Source organism: Ornithorhynchus anatinus, chromosome 7, assembly GCF_004115215.2.
Source record: "Ornithorhynchus anatinus isolate Pmale09 chromosome 7, mOrnAna1.pri.v4, whole genome shotgun sequence".
NCBI lineage: Eukaryota > Metazoa > Chordata > Mammalia > Monotremata > Ornithorhynchidae > Ornithorhynchus > Ornithorhynchus anatinus.
In genome coordinates, this window is record NC_041734.1 from 73,860,461 (window position 1) to 73,883,783 (window position 23,323).

At 45.6% G+C, this 23,323-nt stretch overlaps 1 protein-coding gene across 3 annotated transcripts in view; it reads right to left on the reverse strand.

Moving 5' to 3' along the window:
* Positions 1 to 2,841: 2,841 nt before the first annotated feature.
* Positions 2,842 to 23,323, reverse strand: part of NRP2 (neuropilin 2) — a 138,806-nt gene continuing 118,324 nt past the window's right edge. For 2 of the 3 annotated variants that reach the window (XM_029069931.2, XM_007666678.4), the window contains exons 16-17: positions 7,883 to 7,942; positions 2,842 to 6,298 (exon numbers count right to left, since the gene is read on the reverse strand). In XM_029069931.2, coding sequence (XP_028925764.1) covers positions 5,997 to 6,298; positions 7,883 to 7,942 — 362 coding nt within the window. In that variant the 3' untranslated portion in view covers positions 2,842 to 5,996. The remainder of the gene's footprint in view (positions 6,299 to 7,882; positions 7,943 to 23,323) is intronic. The other variant, XM_016227234.3, reaches the window with a different exon arrangement.

Genomic DNA, 23,323 nt, shown 5'->3' on the forward strand with positions numbered 1-23,323 from the left:
AACTGCTGTAAGGCTGAGGGAGGGGTGGATGAAGAATGCAAATCCAAGTGCAAGGGTGACACAGAAGGGAGCGAGAGAAGAGGAAATAAGGGCTTAGTTTGGGAAGGACTCTTGGAGGAGATGTGCTTTTAATAAGGCTTTGAAGGTGGGGAGAGTGATTGTAGGATCCGAAGAAGGCGGGACGTGGGTCAGACTTTGGCGGCAAGATAGACGGAATCGAGCTTCAGTGATACCCCCTTAAAGAAAGCAGGGACCTGTTTGTCATTTGAACCACGATTCTGTTGGGTAGGTCAGAAATGCAGCCACAGAATCAGGCATCTTAAAGTATGTGAACCCCTAAAGTCAATGCAGAGGTGGTGGGGAGTTAAGGGAAAGAAAGTCATAAGCATGTTATGGCATGAGCAGAGAAGGGAGAAGATAGGGAATCACAATACACCGGCTCAGCAAACTGAAAGGGGACTGCAAAGTGATCCCAATTCATCCTGATAACAATTGAGGTATTTGATAAGTTCTTACTCTATAGGAGGCACTCTGCTAAATGCTGGGATAGGAATGAGATCATCAGGTATGAAATGGTTCCTCACAGGACGCCCAGTCCAAGTAATCTAGGATTCGTGCTCGAGTTTAACAGCCACTGGAGGTGTAGACCAGTCCTCCCCTGTCCCATATTTATCTAGGGGAGGCGCTTAGGCGGGCTTCCCGTTCCCAGGTCCCAGGCCTGGTATTCATTCAGTCGTTTTTATTGAGTGCTTACTGTGTGCAGAGCACTATACTAAACGCCTGGGAGAGTACATCTCGACTCCCAGTAGTTGAAGGTTCAGGGCAGGCTGGGAGGTGGTCACCAGGTGATCGCTCTGCATATATTCACCAGCTGTGCGTGGTCACTGCACTAGGCATTCATTCATTCAATAGTATTTATCGAGCACTTACTATGTGCAGAGGACTGTACTAAGCATTTGGAACGTACAGTTCGGCAACAGATAGAGACAATCCTTCCCCAGTGACAGCACTTGGGAAACCTTAAAAATTGGACTTGAACCCCAACCCCTAGGAATTTTTATTCTTGCATGTAATTGACTATATCACTGCATATTAAAATAAGAGACTGTGAGCCCATTGTGGGCAGGGAATTTCTCTGTTTGTTGCTGAATTGTACTTCCCAAGCACTTAGTACAGTGCTCTGCACACAGAAAGCGCTCAATGAATATGACTGAATGAATGTGTTCAGTGGAAGGAGCGAGTCATAAATTGTACTGATGTGAGTGAGACTTGTGGGCAGGGATTGTCTCTATTTGTTGCTGAATTGTACTTCCCAAGTACTTAGTAGTGTGCTCTGCACACAGTAAGCGCTCAATAAATATGATTGAATGAATGTGTTCAGTGGAAGGAGGGGGTCATAAAATGTATTGGTGTGAGTGAGCAGGTGGAGTTAACTGGGGAGAACTTCCTGGAGGAAGTAGCCTTGACCTGTGATATTATAAAGAATGGCAATGGGGGGCTGTTCTATGCCTTAAAGATAAATGGGATGTAAGCTCTAGGAGGAAGAAGCACGGTGGTATAGTGGAAAGAGCACGGGCCTGGGAGTTGGAGGACCTGGGTTCTAATTCCAACTCTACCACTTGTCTGCTATGTGACCTGGGACAAGTCATTTCAATTCTCAGTACCTCAGTGACATCATCTGTCAAATGGGGATTAAGACTTTGGACCCCAAGTGGGACATAGACTGTGTCCAATCTGATTACCCCAGTGCATCTTAGAGTGCCTGACACATACTAAGCACCTAACAAACACCATTAAAAAAAAGGAAGAGGGTCAACCTAGTGCAAGAAAACATAAATAGTAATAATAGTATTTATTAAGTGCTTATTGTGTGCAGAGCACTCTACTGAGCGCTGGGCACTGTACTGAGGGGACAAGTCCGTGTTGAATGGCGGGACAGTGGTGCTGGGTCTGAGCAGAAGATGGGGCCATGTGGGTAGGTAACAATAATAATGATGATAATTTTGATATTTAAGTGTTTACCATGTGCCAAGCACACATATAAACACAGTCTTGTTTGTCTTTCTATTGGGGGAATGACAGTAAAAACTCTCATGCGGGCTTTCTTTCAGCCAGTGAAATCTTGAATACCTTGATACAAGTTAATGAGGTTAGACCCAGTCCCTGTCCCAAGGGGGTTCCCAGTCTTAATCCCCATTTGACAGATTAAGGAATTGAGGCCCAGAGAAGTTAAATGACTTGCCCAAGGTCACACACAGCAGACATGTGGCAGAGCTGGGATTAGAACCCAGGTGCTTCTGACTCCCAAGCCCATGCTCTTATCCACTACACCCTGCTGCTTCTCTAGGTAGGTTACAGACTGCTGGTGTGAGAACCTTGAAAACAATAATAGGAGTTTGACTTGAAACAAAGCATTGGGGGGGACCCCTGGGCCCTCTTGCCGGGGCCTGGACTTCGATGACCAATGATTTGGCAACTGATAAAGATGTTCCGGCATGGTTTAGTGGATAGAGCACAGGCTGGGGGGTCAGAAGGTCAAGGGTTCTAATTCCGCCACCACCACTTGTCTGCTATGTGACCTTGGACAAGTCACTTCACTTCTCTGTGCCTCAGTTCCCTCATCTGTAAAATGGGGATTGAGACTGTGAGCCCCTTGTGGGACAGGGACCGTGTCCAACCCAATTTGTTTTTATCCACCCCAGCGCTTAGTACAGAGCTTGGCACATAGTAAGCGCTTAACAAATACCATAATTGTTATTATTATTATGGGTCATCACTAGCTCTCCTTCTTGCACCCCATTCCCCCTGCCCGTCACCCTTTCAGAAATAACAGCGGGAAAGAAACTTCTGGTATAATGTTTATTAAATAGTAATTTAAAAATGTTTTATACAAATCATATAAACACAGTCTTGTTTGTCTTTACATTGGGGAAATCACAGTAAAAGCTCTCAAGCCCGCATGATCTGGCTCAGCCAGTGAAAGATCGAATACCTTGAACAGCAAACCTCGGGAAAGTTAAGCTTCCATATTACAGTTTCTTAACTGTTTCTTTTCCTTTGCTCACCCATCCCTTGCCCTCCCACCCCCTCCCCGCGAAAGAGAGAAAGCAACAGCAGGACACTTCCGACAATCAGTCTGAGAGCGCGTGGAGGTAATGTGTCATTCGATAAAAGGCATAAAATCGTATCAATACTGTGGTTGGGTTTCACAAAGGGAAATGCTCACCAGCACGGATCAGCAAGTGTAACTACAGATAAAGAGAAAGATGAATTGAATGCACCAATGTTCTGGGATTTTCGTCTTTCTTTGCCTGTTTCCTATTTTTTTTTTGTTTTTTTTCCTTTCTTTACGGAATAGAACAGCAAAGCACCCAGCGGTGGGGAGGATTCAGCCATGCAAGCCCGCTCGGCCTGCTTTTGCTCAGTATGCTCGGCCTGCTTTGGCTCGGCATCACAAGCACAGTTAGGGCCCGGTCCTAGCTGACATGGAATAGGAATGTGGGATTCTAAAGGAGGGCGTGTTCTACTGGGTCCAAGCTGGAGGTGATCTGCAAGTCGGAATGTTCCTAGAGCTTCAAGAGTTACCTAATGCCCCATTAACCAGAGCCTGGGGAAGAAGGGTGGGCAGTTGGAGGGAAACCCGTTTGTAAACTCAACTTGGAAAAGGCTCCAGGAAAATCCTATGGGCCCCCACCCGCAAGGAGGGCATAATGCCACAAGCTTCAGGACTCACCTGTGATTACCTAGGCTCTACGGTGTCTCCAGTGAGTGTGGGAGAGGTGCCAGGAAGCATCGGAGAAGGGAGGGGGAAGGGGGAGTGGAAGGAGAATCGAAGTTTGACTTCCACCCGCATTATCTAATGAGTGGCATTTAGCTCTGCCTTGATGAGTTCCCGGTTTTGCAGTCACTACGAAAGCACTCTGTGCTAAAATAGGGCCAAGATCAGCAGTGCTCTCCTGCCTTCGATCAGAGTCACAATAACACTATTTAGTCCCACGTGACCTTCACAAACACGATAACATACAGAGAACTCAAATGCGCACGCACCCACACGCACCCACACACGCACACACACATACACACATATATAAATATATGCACTGTATATAGGAACTCTCACTCTCTGTATGCGGACAACACACTGTCACATTACCATTTTCACTAGCACTTCCATAAATTAACACTTCTAGGAATGGTCAGTTCACTTTCACCCTTCCCCTTTCATCCAGATATGAGACAATGAAAGTGTAGATGACAGTAGCAGCAAAAATGGTCTGATGAGTCTTACTATTCACAGGAGATGCGATAGACTGGATACGGCGTCAGGTTTGGTTTGTGACGAGCTACATCGGCCCACTGGCGATCCACACGCAAGTCGACGGGCTTTGCTTTTGGCTTTCAATAGGGACGATCTTTTCCTTCCCACTTTGTAGTCCCGATCCCGACACCCCTCCCCGGTGGCCAGGAGAGAGACAACTAGGGTTCAGACTGAACGTCGATTCCTGTTTCGACAGGGCCGAGTCCAACGATCAAGACTCAATGGAGGATCTGGAAGAGGAGGAGCGGTGGAGGCGGGAGAGTATGGAACACTGCTGATATCGAGCTAGAAGAAAAATACTTGTTTTCTTTTTTCAAGGCACTTGATAACAAAGACTCATAAATCACTGTCGGGGAGACGAGGTGAGAACGGGGAACCTCCAGTCGGAGGGTGAGAGGAGGAAGTTTGATCCTGTTGGTCCTCCCTGCTTGCCGAACTCCTGCTGAGGCCAAGGATCTACGCGCTCCGTGTCGGCAATGCCACGAGCAGAGGAGGTGGCTGCCATCCAAAGGGGAGGCCAACGTTTTCTCGCCTTTTAGAGAAGCTAATGAATCAAAATGTCCCCCTATCAAATTTGCCACTTGACTTAGCGACCTCAAGGGGCTGCACTTTTACTTTGTTTGCTTTCTTCTCCACTCCATCCAGGGGTCACCAGAGAAGATACTTCAGCAGTGGAGGAGATTCAGTAATGGCCTGTATTCTCCCCCTAGCCTTCCTCCAAGAATACCAAACAAAGATCTCTCCCCACCTCTTAGAACCCTTAGACACTGTCTTTCGTTGGGAGGGGGGGAGGGAGAGGGGATTTTATTTTGACAAGAAGAAGGGAGGAGAACGGAAAAGAAAGGAAAAGAAAAAACAACCCAACGAACGGGGGCCTCCTCGTCGGGCAGGCCTCTGCTGCCTCCAACCAAACTCACGATCTGGATTTCACAAATGGCTCCAATTCACAAGCACTTTAAGGCTCTTCAGTGTCACACAAGGAGAGGTTTCTAAGTGAAGTTTCCTTTTGAATCTCACATTCAAAAGAGCTGATTCCGGTGACCCTAAACCAGCATCTTTTCCCCCTGGATAAGAAAAGTTAAAGGTGACAACATCCTCCTTTCATCGCAGAAAGAAATCGCAGGCGGGGAGCGGGTGGGAGGGTTGGCAGCCAATCACAAATCCCTTACACACAAGACTATCTGAGAAGGGGTTAATAGGGATGGGCTTTCGGTGTATCCTTCTAAAGGCAGGCTGCAAACGCTTCAGCTCCTTAACCGTTGATGGGGGGAAAGGAGGTGGAGAATAATGATCAACATTCTGCTTCTCACACCCAAAAGGTCATTTTCTTCTATGCCGTCAAGTCTCTCAAGGACAAAAACGAAAAAAAACCCAACAACAACAACAACAAAAATCCCAAAGCAGTTGAGCTCCAGTCCCAGCAGAGAGAGAGGTTTCATTCAAGCAACCATCCGTTCACCACAGTCCTCGGCAGTTCGAAATCTTCTTCACGGGTGGCCGAAGCCAGGGTCGCTCCTCCCTCTCCCCACCCCCCTCCCCGGTCCATCACGCCCAAATCTTCACGATTCTGGATTGGTTTGTTGGAAATTATGGCATTCAGTTCCCAGAGCGAAAAAAGTAATCTTCACCAGCCACTCCTGCTGGAATGAAATGTCGAATGTGATCCTGGGGCAATCAGTCACGCCTCCGAGCAGCACTTCTGGTGGTTCATTTTGACCTTGTGTTTGATGCCGTCATAGAGCTCGAAGTTGTAGTTCTCCAGCGTGGTGCAGCTACGGGAAGACAGTCCCGTGTAGGAGCACGTGCAGTACAGTAGCAGGCCGGCACAGATGGCCCCCAAGAGGACGCCCAGGGAGCTCATGGCGATAATGGTGACCAGGATGGGGTCCAGCGTGTAGAGCCAGCTCTTCTCCTTGTCCTCCTTTGGGGAGGAGGGGGCGGTGGTCGGGAAGGTGCTGTTCCAGTCCCCATCGTAGACATCTAATAATAATGTAATAATAATATTGGTATTTGTTAAGGGCTTACTATGTGCAGAACACTGTTCTAAGCGCTGGGGTAGATACAGGGTAATCAAGTTGTCCCACGTGAGGCTCACAGTCTTAATCCCCATTTTCCAGATCAGGTAACTGAGGGACAGAGAAGTTAAGTGACTTGCCCACAGTCACACAGCTGACAAGTGGCAGAGCGGAATTTGAACCCATGACCTCTGGCTCCCAAGCCCGGGCTCTTTCCACTGAGCCACACTGCTTTCCTATCTACAATAGGAAAGACCCATCGCATTGTTTTACTACTGTGGGGAATCGAGAGCGATTGAGAGCGCCACCCTCCCCCTCGGACAATGGTTTTCAACAGCTTCCAGATCATGGATCTCATGTGGAGATGGCCCTAATGTCTCTAATGAGGAAGCCTAGTGGATAGAGCACAGGCCTGGGAGTCAGGAGGATCTGGGTCCCAATTCCGGCTCTGCATCCTCATCTGCAGTGTGATCTTGGGCAGGTCACTTCACCTCTCTATGCCTGTCACCTCATCTAATGGAGATTAAGACTGACACACCCATGTGGGGCAGGGACCGTGTCCAACCTGATTAGCTTGTATCTACCCCCAGCGTTTAGTACAGTGCCTGGTACATAGTAAGTACTTAATTTTTTTGGTGGTATCTGCTAAGCTCTGCTAGGCACTTTTGGTCAGAAACACAGGGTCCTCCGGGAACCAGGCTTACCTTGGAAGAACCCAAGACCAAACCCCTACTAGACATCCCTGTTGTAAGCACTAAAAATTTTGCCTAAATAAAGAATGCTGGACTGGGTCTAGAGTAAGAATCAGTCTTCTGCTCTCCAGTGAAATTTCTGGTAAGCACTCTTGTTTCTAAAACTGTGCTTGAAATCATCTAACAGGGGTAGGTTAGGAGCGGCTGCTCTGTAAACTACTCTTCTTGAGTAAGAACATCAATCATGGTCAAAAGCTATTTCTGCCACATAAATATAAGTGCTGAGTTTCTTGGACATCGAGGTTGGGACCCAAAGGACTACAGGGATACCTGTGATTCCCCTACTCTAGTGTGAAAAAATAGTCACATATACATTTGTTTAACTCCACACTAAAATTTAGCTGCAGGCTCTAGAAATGTGTCTAAAGTGGAAATGTTGGCATAAAACCTATGGAAAAGAAGTTTCTTGTGGACAGGGAATATATCCCTTTGTTATGCAGGCATGCTCTGCCTACAGTAGGTGCTCAATCGATGCCACTGATTAATAATAATAATAATAATATTTATGATATTTAAGTGCTTACTATGTGACAAGCACTGTTCTAAAAACTGGGGTAGATACAAGATAATCATGTTGTTCCATGTGGAGCTCACAGTCTTCATCACCATTTTACAGATGAGGTAACTGAAGCACAGAGAAGTTAAGTGGCTTGACCAAGGTCACACAGCAGACAAGTGACAGAGCTGGGATTAGAACCTATGTCCTCTGACTCTCAAGCCCATCCTCTTTCCACTAAGCCACACTCCAGGCCAATTTACCATCAGAAAGTTGAAACACAAATTATATGAGTACTCACCAACATCTTCATCATCTTCGTCTCCCATTTTTGCAATTCTGGGTATTTCTGGGATACCTACTGGAAGAAAAAATAGACGATTTTATAACCAGTTCTAGAAATTATTGTTTGAAAGCTAGATTAAACCCCTGCAAGGTTTGCTCCGTAGGTATTTTCCCTCAGAGTGGCTTGGCAAATCATGTGTCACTTGTGTCTACATAATGGCTGTCACTGACTATCAACTTCATCTTGGACCTCATCCTTAGAGCTTTCAGTAGCATCTTAGTGCTCATTACTCACCACCATTATAACAGGTCCCACTTAGTCCAGTGCATTTCATCACCCCACATGTCTATGTCTTAGTGGATGTCAAGCATAAAGGCCTCCTTTCATTTGGATTTCAGACCAATTCAACCTAATTTAAGGAAGTTGTGCATCATCATTATATGCTTTAATATAAGAACTGACTTGGGAAGAAAATGTTATTGCCCATCCCTACCCGTTCCTTTTGAACTTATATTTCTCATCTCTCTTGCTCAAGCTTGACTGGGGTTCATTTAATTCCCCCCAAAGTAGAACCTATCTTTTTCTTTTTAATGATAGCTTTTGAGTCTTTCTATTTACACTCTACCTCTCGTGTAAAGCACCACCCTGGAAAAGAAAGAGACCCAATGAAATTGACCTGTCCCAAATGGTAAAATGCTAACAGAGTTTAAATCCGTGCCAGAAAAGAACACGACCCTGTTTTTCTCCAAATCTGGCAAGCTAATTAACAGAGCACTGGCATTCCATTGGTGTCACCTCTGGGGATGCACATGTGTGTGTCCCTTTAAGAATTCAGTTCCATTTAGAATTTTTTTTAGAATTTCTGCTTAGCTTTGTGTACGGGTGCCAGAGATTCAGGATTTCTTTTCTCTCAGAAAAGTTCAATCTCCCACAAGAGGAAAGAACACCACAATTCCCCAGAGGAGCCTAAACTTCTATCCCCTCTTCACTATCAACAGAGAAAAATCTTAGCCACAAAAAAGCCAAATCAATGTTGAGTCCATCACTGCTGCAGCCTCCAGCCCGGTCTCATCCCACAAGCTGTCATGCTTATTAGCAGTGCAAGACCATCTGTGTCTCTCACAGAAACTCCAAAAGTTCCACCCAACTGTCTTTTCTATTGGAGAGAGACCAACGACCATCATCTTAACACTCTAGGGATCTCTCTTCTGACTCTCTATGACCACAAGTTATAGAGATTCATACCAATGGTCCATCCAGTTCAGTACTCCAACAGTGACATCAAGGAACATTTCAAAGAACAGTGTAATGACTGCCCTCATGGCTGGAGATCTAACTTTTCCTTCTAATAATCCATCACTGAACCACGGATCCATAACTATCTAGCCTTTTTTGAGCATCTGAGATTTCCTAAGTTTCTCCTGGTTGGCAGGGATCCATTAGGAAAAGCAGGAAATATTCTAAATCTTAAGGGGAACGAGCATCCATCTAGCACCTGTTGTGTGCAGAGCACTGTACTAAGCACATAAGAGAGTAAAATAGATAGTAGACATGATCCCTGTCCCCGAGGAACTTACAATTTAGCAAGGGAGAGAGAAGCTAAAATAATTTACATAGAGGAGACAGGAAAAGAGGGATGCATAAATAAGTGTTTTAACTGTAGGAGAGAGAAGTTGGTTGGCACAGAAGTATCACAGATGATTGGGGGTGCACAGGTCCATATGTGGCTTAGGAAGCAGTGTTTTCAGCAACACATTATTATTATTATTGTTGCATTAATTAAATGCTTATTATGTTTCAAGCATAGTAAGTAGAAATAGAAGTACAAGTAGATACAAGTTAAGCAGGTCGAAAACAATCCCTCTTCCAGATGGGGCTCATGATCTAAGTAGGAGGGAGAACAGACACTGAACCTCCATTTTATAGATGAGGAGGTTGAGGCTCATAGAAGTTAAATGACATGCCCAAGGTCATCAACAGACAAGTGGCAGAGTCAGGATTAATAATAATAACAATAATAATAATGTTGGTATTTATTAAGCGCTTACTATGTGCCGAGCACTGTTCTAAGCGCTGGGGTAGACACAGGGGAATCAGGTTGTCCCACGTGGGGCTCACAGTCTTAATCCCCATTTTACAGATGAGGTAACTGAGGCACCGAGAAGTTAAGTGACTTGCCCAAAGTCACACAGCTGACAAGTGGCAGAGCCAGGATTCAAACCCATGACCTCTGACTCCAAAGCCCGTGCTCTTTCCACTGAGCCACGCTGCTTCTCACTGAGCCATGCTGCCCCAGGTCCTCTGACTCCCAGGTCCAGTGCTCTTCCCATTAGGCCATGCTGCTTCTACTTGGGGATCATGATGCCAGGAAAACAGACATTTCTACCACCCTCCCCGAGCCCAAAAGCCACTTTGCAAATGGCCGACCAGACAGTCGTGCAGTCAGTCAACCACAGTTGTTGACCCCTCGCTGCGTGCTCGTTGGGGGCAGGGATTGTTTCTCTTTATTATTGTATTGTACTTTCCCAAGTGCTCAGTACAGTGCTAGGCACACAGTAAGCACTCAAAAAATATGACTGAATGAATCATCACAGCCAATTTCCATCCCTAATGTCCTGTATCTCCTGACTGTTTCAGGCAGATTGATAACCAAGGTTCCAACACTTTTAACCAAATCCCTCCACTGCAGTGCCCTTCACCTTCATAATTCTTCATTCCGTTACAAAGCAGATTGTTTCCTTGGAATGAAGACATGAATGCAAGCAGACAAGAGGCAGGTGGTGTCTGTCATAAGACTCAAAAAATGAATCTTGGGATCCGGTTTTCAAATCTGTTCTCATGCTAAATGATCACACAGCTCTTTAGTTTGAAAAAAAAAGGGGAAAAGGAAAAAAGCCACAGCACAAACATTTTCAATAATTAATCATTTTGGTAAAATATTCTCATTTCTTAATGCCTTCAGGGCTGACATAGAACCCTGGCTGGGAATATGGACAGGAGTTGAACAGTGAATGACTTGCCAGTGTAGTCTGGGCCAAATTCTGCTCCAGGTACTAGGCAGGCATTAGCCATCAAAGTAAATGTGAGAGAAGGGAGAATGCTGGTTTGCTGGACAATCAGGACTCCATCAATAATAAATGATAAATGAACAACCTTTATTAAGTGCTACTGTGTGCAGAGCACTGTACTAAGCACTGGGAAAGAATGAACAGTTGGAAAATAGATAATGACTCTGTCCCCCGGGGAGGCTTACAGTCTAAAAATGAAATGGGGGGAGAGGAGTAGTTTCAGATACATAAGGATAGTGAATTAGACAATGTCATTGGAAGACTGTTCATTAAATCTTCTGATTATGCTAAGTCAGTGTTGGCCAGCACTTGGGAAAACTGGATTAAAATTCAAAATTATTATTATTATTACAATTTTTGTTAACCGCTTACTATGTGCCGAGCACTGTTCTAAGCTCTGGGGTAGACACAAGGTAATAAGGTTGCCCCACATGGTGTTCACAGTCTTCATCCCCATTTTACACATGAGGTAACAGAGGCACAGAGAAGTTAAGTGACTTGCCCAAGTCACACAGCAGGCAAGTGGAGGAGCCAGGAGTAGGACCTTTGACTCCCTTTGACTCCCTTCCTTTGACTCCCAAGCCCATGTTCTCTCCACTAAGCCACACTGCTTCTCCTTGACCTAGAGAATATTCAATAAAGAAAAGTTCCAATCACTTAGTAAAACAAGCTGTGAACACTAGATAGAGCAGAATCGCCTTTGGGTGAGTGTGGCATAAAGGAGCCTGGGGAAGTCATAGTGAACCTCGGGTTAAATAACGTTATCAACAGTAGCGGCAGAATGTGTTTTGGAGACGGAAGCTCTTAAGGCTTTGAAGGAAACACCAGCAATGAATGATGGTTTTAAAAGTTAGTGAAAAAAGCAGCACACCTAAAATCAGGGTGCATAAATAAAAGATCGAAAGCTCCTGAAAGTAGGGATCATTCCTCCCACCTATACTGCACTCTCCCGAGCACTTACCGCAGTGCTCTGCACGTAGCAGGTGCTAAATAGATAATATTGACTGACTGAAAATATGGTAGAGCTGTTGGATAATCTTCCTCAGGGGCCTGTACTGGTCCTGCCTCAGTGAGAGCTCTGGATTCAATTTGAGATCGTTAAATTGGAAGTGGGCTACAGAGACGATAGTGCAGCCCAGGGAAGAGCCACCAAAATAGCTCAAGAGTTGGGGATCTCAGCCCCACGAAGAAGGTCCAGCAGGTTTAGCGGGGACCAGAAAGGCCTGAAGGCCCTCTGAACAAGAGTTTTCTCAATGGTAAGGAGCAATGTTGCTCAATTTCCATTGAGAGACAATGGGAGGGACTGGTTTTTTGTGGTAGGAGGATGGATTAATGAAGATGGGTCATCCCAAGCACACACACACACACACAATCTCAATGTGAGCTGATTTAAAGAAAAGGAGAGATGGATATCCTTTTGGGTTGTCTAGGGGCAGGGAGATGGACAAACTGACCTTCTGAGGCCCCCTTCTAGGTCTAAAGAGAGTCGTTGCTCTGTTGTGTTGGGTGTGAGTGGTGCCACTAAGATTCTTGCTCTGGAGAAAGTCAAAGGCCATTTTCAGGGGAAGAAGTAAGAGCTAAAAATTTGACTTTGTTTTTCTCATAATCTCTCATCCCAGTAGTTTTGTTTCAGTGAGTGAGAAGAGGAATAAAAGAGTATCAGTTTATCAACATTTTCAAAAGAGCATCTGTTCACTAAACCTTGAAGAAAGAATTGAAAACTGGAGGAGCCTTGCATAAAGAGAACAGTTATGCAGAAAGCAATTTACTCTACTAGCCCTTTTCTCATTTCCCCTCGCTAATAGTCCTGATACTGGTGTTTGATCGAGAGCTCTCTCATTCAATAGCCACTTGGCTGTATTTTCTATCAATCATTAATAAGTATTAAGAATCTTCTGGTGTTTTTCTAATGGCTTCTAGTTGAAGCTACGGTAGGGAAGGGAGTGAATGAGTTCTCCAAGGGAATAGGTGTAGATGGAGAAGAGAAGGGGATTCAGAACTGAACCTTGAGGGATCCCCACCGTTAGTGGGTGGGAGGCAGAGGAGGAGCCTGCTGTGTGAACTTGGGCAAATCATTTAATTCATCTGGGCCTCAGTTTCTTCATCTGTGAAACTGATTCAGTACCTGTTCTCTTCGTTATTTCGTCTGAACTCCCTGTGGGATAATCCGTCTGTCGACCAGATTAACTTGTATATATCCCAGCACCTAGAAATCACTTAAAAAATACCATGATGATGCTAATACCGTTTCCAGAGCACTGAACTAAGTCTGGGATTAGACACAGATCCTGTACCTCAAAGGGCTCACAAACTGTGAATGTAGGCGGTAGGGGAGGGGACACTGGAGATGGATGCGTTGGGAGCAACGAAACACTAAAACATTAAAACAGTAGAAGGGACAAGGACAAATACACAATACATAAGATGAAAACAAAAGTCAGTACGGAGCTACGCCTGGAGGAGCAGAATTTCTCCTCGTGTTTAAGGGTCCATAGCGATGACTACACAGCCACTACTTAGATCAAGCTTGGGACCTGTTGCTTCTAGGGGCCCTGTGATTGGGTCTGCTTGCTGTTTCTTAGCTTGCTAGGAAGAGGAGTTGGGGGGAATGATTTCCACCTCCACTGTGGCCCCAAACACACACACACACACACACACAACGCTTCATCCCATCCATCACTGTGACCGTGTGAGTGGTGATGATGATCACCGTGTTAGTCAAATGCATCACCTCATACTCACTCTGTGCCATAGCGGGGTCAGCAACAGAGACAGCAGTAGTAGCCACATGAATTGAGCATGCACTACATGCAGAGCACTGTAGCGGGCACTTGAGAATATACAAGATAAGTAGAAGATGCCATCCCTGCCCTCTAGGGTCTTCCAATCAAATGAAGCCCATTCTGGGCAGCAAAACTTCCAACCCTGTCATCCTCACAGGAACTGTGGCTATGCCAGGGGCCCACTGGTCCTTGATGGTGCCAGTATCCTGAAGCCTCAGTCAATCAATCAATTGTACGCGTGAGTGTGGGAGCAGAAAAATCGACGCTATGTCAGATTATTAAGAGTGTGAGTCCCATGTGGGACAGAGACTGTGTCCAACTTGTATCTACCCAAGTGCTTAGAACAATTCTTGGCACGTCGTAAGTGCTTAACAAGTACCACAATTGTTATTATTATTAATTGGGAGCTTCCTGTGGGCAGAGCATTGTACTAAACACTTGGGAAACTACATTATAATAGAGTTAGTAGATGTGCCCTCCATCCCGTAAGTCAGAACATCTCCCACTTACATAACTGACAACCGGACCAATATTTTCTTTTTCCAATCCATCAATAAAATTGATCAAGCACTTACTCCATGCAGGTCGCTGTACTAAGTGCTTGGGAGAGTATGAGAGTTAGTAGATAAAATACCAGCCCTTAAGCATTTTATATTCTGGTTCACTATTCTCAGTTTCATGAAGGGTGACTTTTCCTCCACTGGTCTTTCATTGTCAGGGGTTTGAACAGAAAAATAATAACTTGAGTCTACATCATTTTGTTTTGGCTTGTAGCATCAGTCTTTGTGGACTTGCCCTGACACCGTTTCATTTCCTTTCAGCGCTGTGATGTCTCCACAGACATCATCACAGAATCGTCAGGAGAGTGAGAAGCCCCAGTATGAGTAAAGGGGAAAGCAAATTTACCACAAAACAGTATTTTTTTTAAAGTCCCCAGAAAGGTTATGATCAGTAGCTGCTTCAAACCCAGATGACTGGCTCATTTCAAAACATGAGGCAGGTTTGTTTACATTAAAGCAGCACTTCCCTGCCAACTTGGATCTTTCAATCAAAGGTGTGCTTGGGACAAAGAAAGGATGAAGAAGAAAAGACTCTTGCAGCTTGACAGTCAGGAATAACAGGAACATCCAGGGAGTAGGCTGTTTTTCCAGGAATTGCCCAGAATCTTCACGCAAGGGGCTCAGGATGTAAACTGTAGGACTTTTTCCAGAACCCCCCCCCACAAAACTAAGCTCCTTGAGGGCAGGGATCACATCAACCAACTCTGTTGTATTGTACTCTTCTAAGCACTTAGTACAGTGCTCTGCACACAATAAGCAAATAATAATATATTGTGGTATTTGTTAAGCGCTTATTATATGGTGAGCAGTGTTCTAAGCACTGGAGAAAATACAAGACAACCAGATCAGACATAGTCCCTGTCTCACATAGGACTCACAATCTAATTAAGATGGAGAACAGGTATTGAATCCCCATTTTACAGATGCGGTAACTGAGGCAAGAGAAATTAAGTGACTTGCCAGGGTCACACAGCAGGCATGTGGCAGTACTAGGATTAGCAGAGAAGCAGCGTGACTTAGCAGCAAGAGCTCGGGCTTGGGAGTCAGAGGATGTGGGTTCTAATCCCGGCTCCGCCACTTGTCTGCTCTGTAACGTTGGGGAAGAAACCTAACTTCTCTGTGCCTCAGTGACTTCATCTATAAAATGGGGATTAAGACTGTGAGACCCACATGGGATAACCTGATTACCTTATACCTACCCCAGAGCTTAGAACAGTACTTGGCACATAGTGTTTAACAAATATCATCATTATTATTATTATTAGAACCCAGGTCCTCTGACTCCCAAGCCCGTGCTCTTTTGCTTTGCCATGGTGCTTCTAAAAATACCACTGACTGATAGACTGATCGATTGTCTCCCCTAGACTTTAGGGGAAACAGAACTCTATAATGCTTACGGCAGAGCTGACATTATCATCAGGGTTGAAAACAGCCAAAGCATTAGTATATACATATGCAGCAAATCTCTCCCCACCACCCTCCAAAAAAGCTGAAACATCAACTCTAACCAATCCATTTAACACCAAGGACATGAATATCAAAGAGGGAAAACACACCATTCCACTCAGCATCCCCTGGGAATGTAAAAGTGTAAAAATTTCTGCCTGCCCACCTTCCCTTTTAGACTGAAAGTTCCTATCGGGCAGGATCCGTGTCTTTTTATTCTATTATATTCCTTCAAGATGATTCAACCAAGACAAAGAGAAGTTCAGTGTCCTGTCAGCAAAATACACCAAAAATCAGAACCCAAATGTCCTAGACGTCTTTGTAGAATCCACTAATCAATACAGAAAATAATTAGCCAGTGATTTGAGACCACTCGACCATCTGGATACATTAATGAACTATTCGAAGAAAATTTTTCCAGGACATATCCAGAGAAGCAGCATGGCTTAGTGGAAAGAGCACAGGTTTGGGAGTCAGAGAATATGGGTTCTAATCCCAGCTCTGCCATTATCGGCTGTGTGACCTTGGGGAAGCCACTTAACTTCTCTGTGCCTCAGTTACCTCCTCTGTAAAATGGGGATTAAGACTGTGATCCCCACGTGGGACAACCTGATTACCTTGTATCTACCCCAGCGCTTAGAACAGTGCTTGGCACAAAGTAAGTGCTTAACAAATCTCATTATTGTTATTATTATTATATCTTTTTTTCTGGATTTCCCTTTGCTCCAGAAAGCAATGTGATGGATTGCAGTGCTGTTTTATCTGCTCTCTGCTCCTTCTGATGCTAGCTAACTGTGCCTGGAGTCAAAGACATGGCATCCAAAGGTAACTGACGGCTACAGGGGCCATGCACCTGAGTTTATTAGATTGACAACTCCTCATGACTTTTACTTCTACTTTCCCAAGTGCTTAGGGACACACTAGATTATAAGGTCATTACGGGAGGGGAAGTGTCTGCTAATTTTGCTGAATTGTACTCTTCCAAGCACTTAGCACAGTGTTCTGCACATAGTAAATGCTCAATAAATACAAATGATTGATTAACCGATAGTGTGTTGCTCTTAGTAGATGCACAGTAAATGTCATTACTACTATTACTCAGAATGAGATGTGTGGTTTTTGGCCCTTTCGAAAAAAGACTCCCTCCTTCATGCGACCCCTCCCCAACCCCTGCAAGGTCTCCGGAGGTGAATCTAAACGTAATTCCAGTATTCCAGAAAAATCTCTTCAACTGCAAATAGAGCTCAGTCCTAACCTATTCTGGGTGTTGCCCAACTTTCCAATCTTCACCCAAATCCCCAGGCACACACGGGGCCATTTCCTCAGCAGGGTTTTGGAGCTCTGGGGAACCCCAAAATGAGGGATGACTGAGGGTGTGGGGAGCTGTTCCTCAGTGCTCCAACTGTTGAAGGAGCCAGAAGTTCATTTGAGAATCAAAACTTGGCCAAATCTTCTCTGTCGGAACGTTAGGTCACCGTGGGAACCCCTTGCTGAGTTTGGCTTCGATTTACGCAATCCTACTGGAAAACCCTTTATCAACATTTCCAATCTCCTGGTTTCTAGCCACGGCTTTGCAGGGTCGGAGCTGGAAGATGAGAGATGCAAGGAGCCGGAGAGGTCCTACATGGGCTGAGGATGCCACACCAGCACAGATCATCTCTTGACCCCAGCGGGACCCGGCCACAATAACAGCTCTGATAGGGCCAGGGGTTCCTGCTAAAACGCAGAACTGGAGGCTTCAGACTGTCTCCTTCAGGCCGCCCTGGGATGTTCGCCTCTGCTGCCCAATTTTTGGGGGTCCTGGGCCCTGGTGATGGGCAGCCAGAAATAGAAGCCGGATTCAGCCCATGCTGGAGTCCACTCAGTGACCCAAGTCCTGCACCCCATCTAGCTAGCATGGTCTGTCCATTTTCTAGTGTTTTTGAATGCAAGAACGCTTGACCTGGGTTCAAGATTGGCTTTAAATCACTCAATTTGGCTTTAAGACACTCAATCAGCTCTTCCTCTTCTACTTAAACCTTGCTCATGTCCCACTACAACCCAGCTTGCATACTTGGCTTCTCTAACAACAATCTATTCACTGTTCCTCCATCTTGTCTCTCTCACCATTGACTCCTTGCCCACATCCTCCCTCTGGCCTGGAACTCTCTCTCACTTCATATCAGACAGACGCCCTCCCACTTTCCCCATCTTCAAAGCCCTACTAAAATCACATTTTCTCCAAAAAGCCTTCCCAGATTAACCTCTCATTTCCCCATCCTTTTTTTCCTTCCCTTCTTTGTCGCCTATGCACTTGGGTCTATGCCCCTTAAGCACTTTGATACTCACGCCACCCCCAGCCCCACAGACTTATGCACATCTCCTTATACTCTGCTGCTTCCCCTTTTGTGGCTCATTTCAATGTTTGTCTCTCCCTCAAGACTGTAAACTCCTACTGGCCTCAAAACTCTCCATCACCTTGCACCTTTCTACCTCACCTTGCTTCTCTCCTTCTACAACCCAGCCCACACACTCCACTCCTCTGCCACTAACCTCCTCACTGTGCCTCGTACTTGCTTGTCCCACCATCGACCCCTGGCCCATGTCCTACCTCTGGCCTGGAACGCCCACCCTCCTCACATCTGCCAAACTAGCACACTTTCCCCCTTCAAAGCCCTACTGAAAGCTCACTTCCTCCAGGAGGCCTTCCCAGACTAAGCCCCCCTTTTCCTCTGCTCCTCCTCCCCTCTCCATTGCCCCGACTCACTCCCTCTGCTCTAACCCCCTCCCCGCCCCACAGCACTTGTGCATATATATACAGATTTATTATTCAATTTATTTTATTAATGATGTATATATATATACATATATATATATATACCTAATTCTATTTATTTATATTGATGCTATTGATGCCTTTTTTCTTGTTTTGATGTCTGTCTCCCCACTTCTAGACTGTGAGCCCGTTGTGGGCAAGGATTGCTTCTATTTGTTGCTGAATTGTACTTTCCAAGAGCTGAGTACAGTGCTCTGCACACAGTAAGCACTCAATAAATTTCACTGAATAAATGAATGAGTAAATATTCTCCCAAGTGCTTGGTACATTACTTTGCATGCAATAAATGCCCAATAAGTACTATTGATTAAATGATGGATTATGGTTGAGGGTTGAGACATTATTGCCAATTATTCTTACTCCAGTCCCTATGAGGATAAAGCTAGGGGAGAGTGTTTATTTTGTCTCAAAAAGTAGAGGCGGTGAGCTGAGGTAATGTCACCTTCATTCTTAAAGAATAGCCACAGGGGAAAGAGGTGACCAATTTGTTTTCCGTTTCTCCTGAGGAAGGATTTTGGGAGACATTATGGTCTAGATGAAAGATCATGGGACTGGGAGTCGGAATATGGGGATTGTAATCCTGGCTCTGCCACCTGCCTGCTGCGTAACCTTGGGCAAGCCAACTTCTCTGTGCCTCATTTTCCTCATCTGTAAAATGGGGACTCATTGTCTGTTCTCCTTCCTACTTAGGTTGCGAGCCGCATGTGGGACAGGGACTGTGACCAGTTTAATCATCTTGTACCTTCCACTGAATTTAGCATGGGACTTGCCACATTGATTGAAGGCAGGGATTATGTCTACCAACTCTACTGAAGTGAGACTGTGGGCAAGTCACTTCACTTCTCTGTGCCTCAGTTCCCTCATCTGTAAAATGGGGATGAAGACTGTGAGCCTCACGTGGGACAACCTCATTCCCCTGTATCCACCCCAGTGCTTAGAACAGTGCTCTGCACGTAGTAAGTGCTTAACAAATACCAACATTATTACTTCAGAAGCAGCGTGGCCTAGTAGAAAGATCATAGACCTGGAAGTCAGAGGACCTGGGTCCTAATCCCAGCTTCGCCACTTGTCTGCTGTGTGACACTGGGCAAGTGACTTAACTTCTCTATGCCTCCGTTCCCTCATCTGCAAAATGGGGATTCAATATCTTCTAGACTATGAGCCCGTTGTGGGCAGGGAATGTCTCTATTTGTTGGTGAATTGTACTTTCCAAACGCTTAGTACAGTGCTCTGCACACTGTAAGTGCTCAATAAATATGATTGAATGAGTATCTGTTGTCCCTCCTTCCTAGATTGTGACCTGATTATCTTGAATTTGCCCCTGTACTTACTGCAGTGTTGGGAACATAGCAAGTGCCTAACAAATACCCCAATTATTATTATCACTTTCCTCAGAGCTTAGTTCAGAGCTCTGCACACAGCAAATGCTCAATAAATATCATGGATTGATTGATAGTAAGCATTTAACAAATATCAATACTATTATTTTGGAGAGAAAGGCTGACTTCAGCAGGAAGAATTTCAGTCAGATTGAAAAATGAACTGCCAGGCAATGAGGGTGGTTCAACTCCGGGAAGGGTTCCAGGAGGAAGTTGTGCATTTTCTTTTCCTTTAAAGGAATTCCTGAGCCACAGGGCTGAGGTTCACTGTCTGGGTGGTCTAGGCAGATCTCCAGAGAGAAGCAGAAGACCTCTTTAAGCCCGACCCGATCCTGTTATAAGGTGACCCAGTAGCTGCTCTCCCGGCAGACCCAGTACCCAAAAAGAGGAATTCAGAATGGAGAAGCCTCACTGACAGCAGGAGATCCTCACAATCAGTGGTTGGGGCTTCAGGCCCACTTCCCCTTAGGACTTTGCTTCTCCCATAAGGAAGAAACCTCTAGAGAGCTATGGCTCTGACAGATGTTTTCACAGGACCCCACTCCAGGTAGCAGCCTGGTTGTGTCTTGGAGGCCACAAGGTATCCCCTGGAGTTCTAAAGCTCTGGACCAATTGGTGAGAGGTGATGGGCAGCAGCAGCTTCAACTCAGAGAAGGGAGAGTTGGCATTTGCCTGTTAGCCTATTATGGGCAGGCTATGCCCCTTCCACTCTGGAGGGATCTTTGAAGGAGGAAGATGGCATTCTTCAGCCCCTAATCTCTACTCCCCAGGCGCACTCTGGCCAGGGATGAACCCTAGCCTTTCAAAAAGCAATGGATTTTACTGACACTGAAAGATTAGTTTTCTGACACTTTCTGACACTTTCCAGGCAGGCACCTGGAAACCAGGAAATGGAAAGCCTCCTCACTCAAGGGACCAGTCAAGAGGTCCCAAAATGAGTTTGACTCCAACTCCTTTTCTTGCTTTCTTTTCTGCCAGGCGCCAGTTAACATGGCCTAGTGGATACGGCACAGTCCTAGGAGTCAGAAGGAGGACCTGGGTTCTAATCCCAGCTTCTCCACTTGTCTGCCTCATTTGTAAAATGGGGATTAAGACTGTGAGACCCACATGGGACAGGGACTGTGTCTAACCTCATTAATTTGTATCTACCCCAGCACTCAAAACAGTGCTTGGCATATAGTAAGCACTTAATGAGTTCCAAAATTATTATCACCAACAGCTCCCAAAGCTGGCTTCAGACATTCGGCCAAGGGGCAAAAAATTACCTCTTTCCATTAAGCAGTTTCATGATAACATCATTCGTCGGCCCAAATCCCCCAAATTACAGCATTACAGGGAAACCCCTGACTCCCTCCCCCCTCTCCCCATCCCCTCCCACCCCTTCGTCCAGAGCCATTACAGACCCCTCCCAAGTCCCTGTTGACACAGGTGAAATTTACGACTCGGTTGGAGAGAGGCTGGTGGATTTTAAGTTTCACTAGCACCTCACCCTCTGACTTCGCACCCTGAGACGGCTACCTCATATTCTTTCTGTCTGAAGCTGGTCCTGCCAATCTTCCAGAAAGGATGGGAATTTCTGGGCTAGCAACCCCTGAAAAGTCAGAAACATTCCCCCTCTTCCCCTTTTTTCAGCCTTTCTATAGATGTGAGGGAATAGCAGAAGCAAGAGCAGCGGCAGCAAAAGCTTCTGTTGCAGACAGGCTAAAGCTGCACCTCTCCAGCTATAAAACACAGCTTGAGGAGCAAAGGCAACAGGGGAACGGGCTGCTAATCCAGAAACTTCTCCAGCTGCTGAATATACTACTTTGGAAGAAGTAACCAGACACTCAGTTTGTTCCCTGTGTCTGCTTCATAATTATCATCAAAATCAATTGTACCAGAGCGAACGATGACTTTTTATGCTAAGTGGGCATTTTTGCAGTGGCTCCTGTATGTAGCTGGAAAATATGCCATCGCTTAGGAAAATCAGATACCTTATTATTTCACTATTAGTCCCTGCCCAGAATCCTTCTTTGTGGAGCTTGGTTAGCCCAAGACAAGAGATAACTTTCAACACTTTAGAGCTTAGCAGGCAAAATCAGAGTATCTGCAAGGTAAACTCTACAAAGACAGCACATTTTCAAGCAACACCCTCCCAGTCTTCCCTTAAACTATGCCCCTGGAGTACTGGTCAGCAGCTTAGACATTCTGAGTGCTTGGCAGAAACTCCAAAATGCAGATATTCATTTATTCATTCAATAGTATTTATTGAGCGCTTACTATGTGCAGAGCACTGTACTAAGCACTTGGAATGAACAAGTCGGCAACAGATAGAGACAGTCCCTGCCGTTTGACGGGCTCACGGTCTAATCGGGGGAGACGGACAGACGAGAACGATGGCGATAAATAGAGTCAAGGGGAAGAACAGATAGGTAGATGTGCCCACATGGAGAGAGCGAGAGGGTTCATGGCTGGTTAGCTCTGCTTTTGTCTGAGTTTAAAATGTGACAAGAGATCGACGTGGAGGTGAACAATTGAAATAACAGCTTCGCCTCCTGATGTCTTGCCTCCTTCTCTGGAGGTAATTTCACACAAAAATGGCTTTGCATATCACCCTAATCAATTCATCAATCAATTGTTGGCATTTTTTGAGTGCCTGCTGAGGGCAAAGCACTGTACTAAATACTTGGGAGAGCACAGCAGAAGCAAGATACGGTCCCCTGCCCTTGGGGAGCTTACCATCTGGTGGGAGCGAACTCCCCAAGCAGGATTCTATCCACCTACCGTCTGCAGGTCCCCAGAAGAGGGCCTGAAGAGTAAAGCAGCTCACCAAGGCCAGACCCCTCCCCTCAGTTCCTGGAAGTCACAGTCCTCAAGACCTGGGAAAGGAGATGGTGGGCACAAGCCCAAGGAATCTGGTTTGGGCCCTGAGGATGCTTGAGAGTCTCTGCGACTCACCGGAATATTGAAGCTGCACCAAAACACTCTGACCTGCCTTTAAAGAATGTTTTATATGAAATTATTAGTAGAAAACATAAATGAATAACAGAGACAGCATGACCCCTTTTTGAAGAAAGCCAAATGGAACTCATTCTTCATCAATCTATCCTGTAGTAATAACAATAACTATGGAATGCGTGAAGCACTTACTCTGTGCCAAGCACTGTGCTAAGCTCTGGGGTAGATGCCCGATAAACAGCCTGAAACACAGTCTCTATCCCACGTGGGGCTCACAATCTCAGTGGGAGGGAGAACAGGTACTGAATCCTCATTTTAGAGAGGAGAAAATGGAGGCACAGAGTAGTTAAGTGACTTGCCCAAAGTCACACAGCAGGCACATGGCAGAGCTGGGATTAGAACACAGTTGCTCTTTCCACTGGGCCCCATTACCTCTCAGTATTCATTGAGCGCTTCTCTTTATAGACA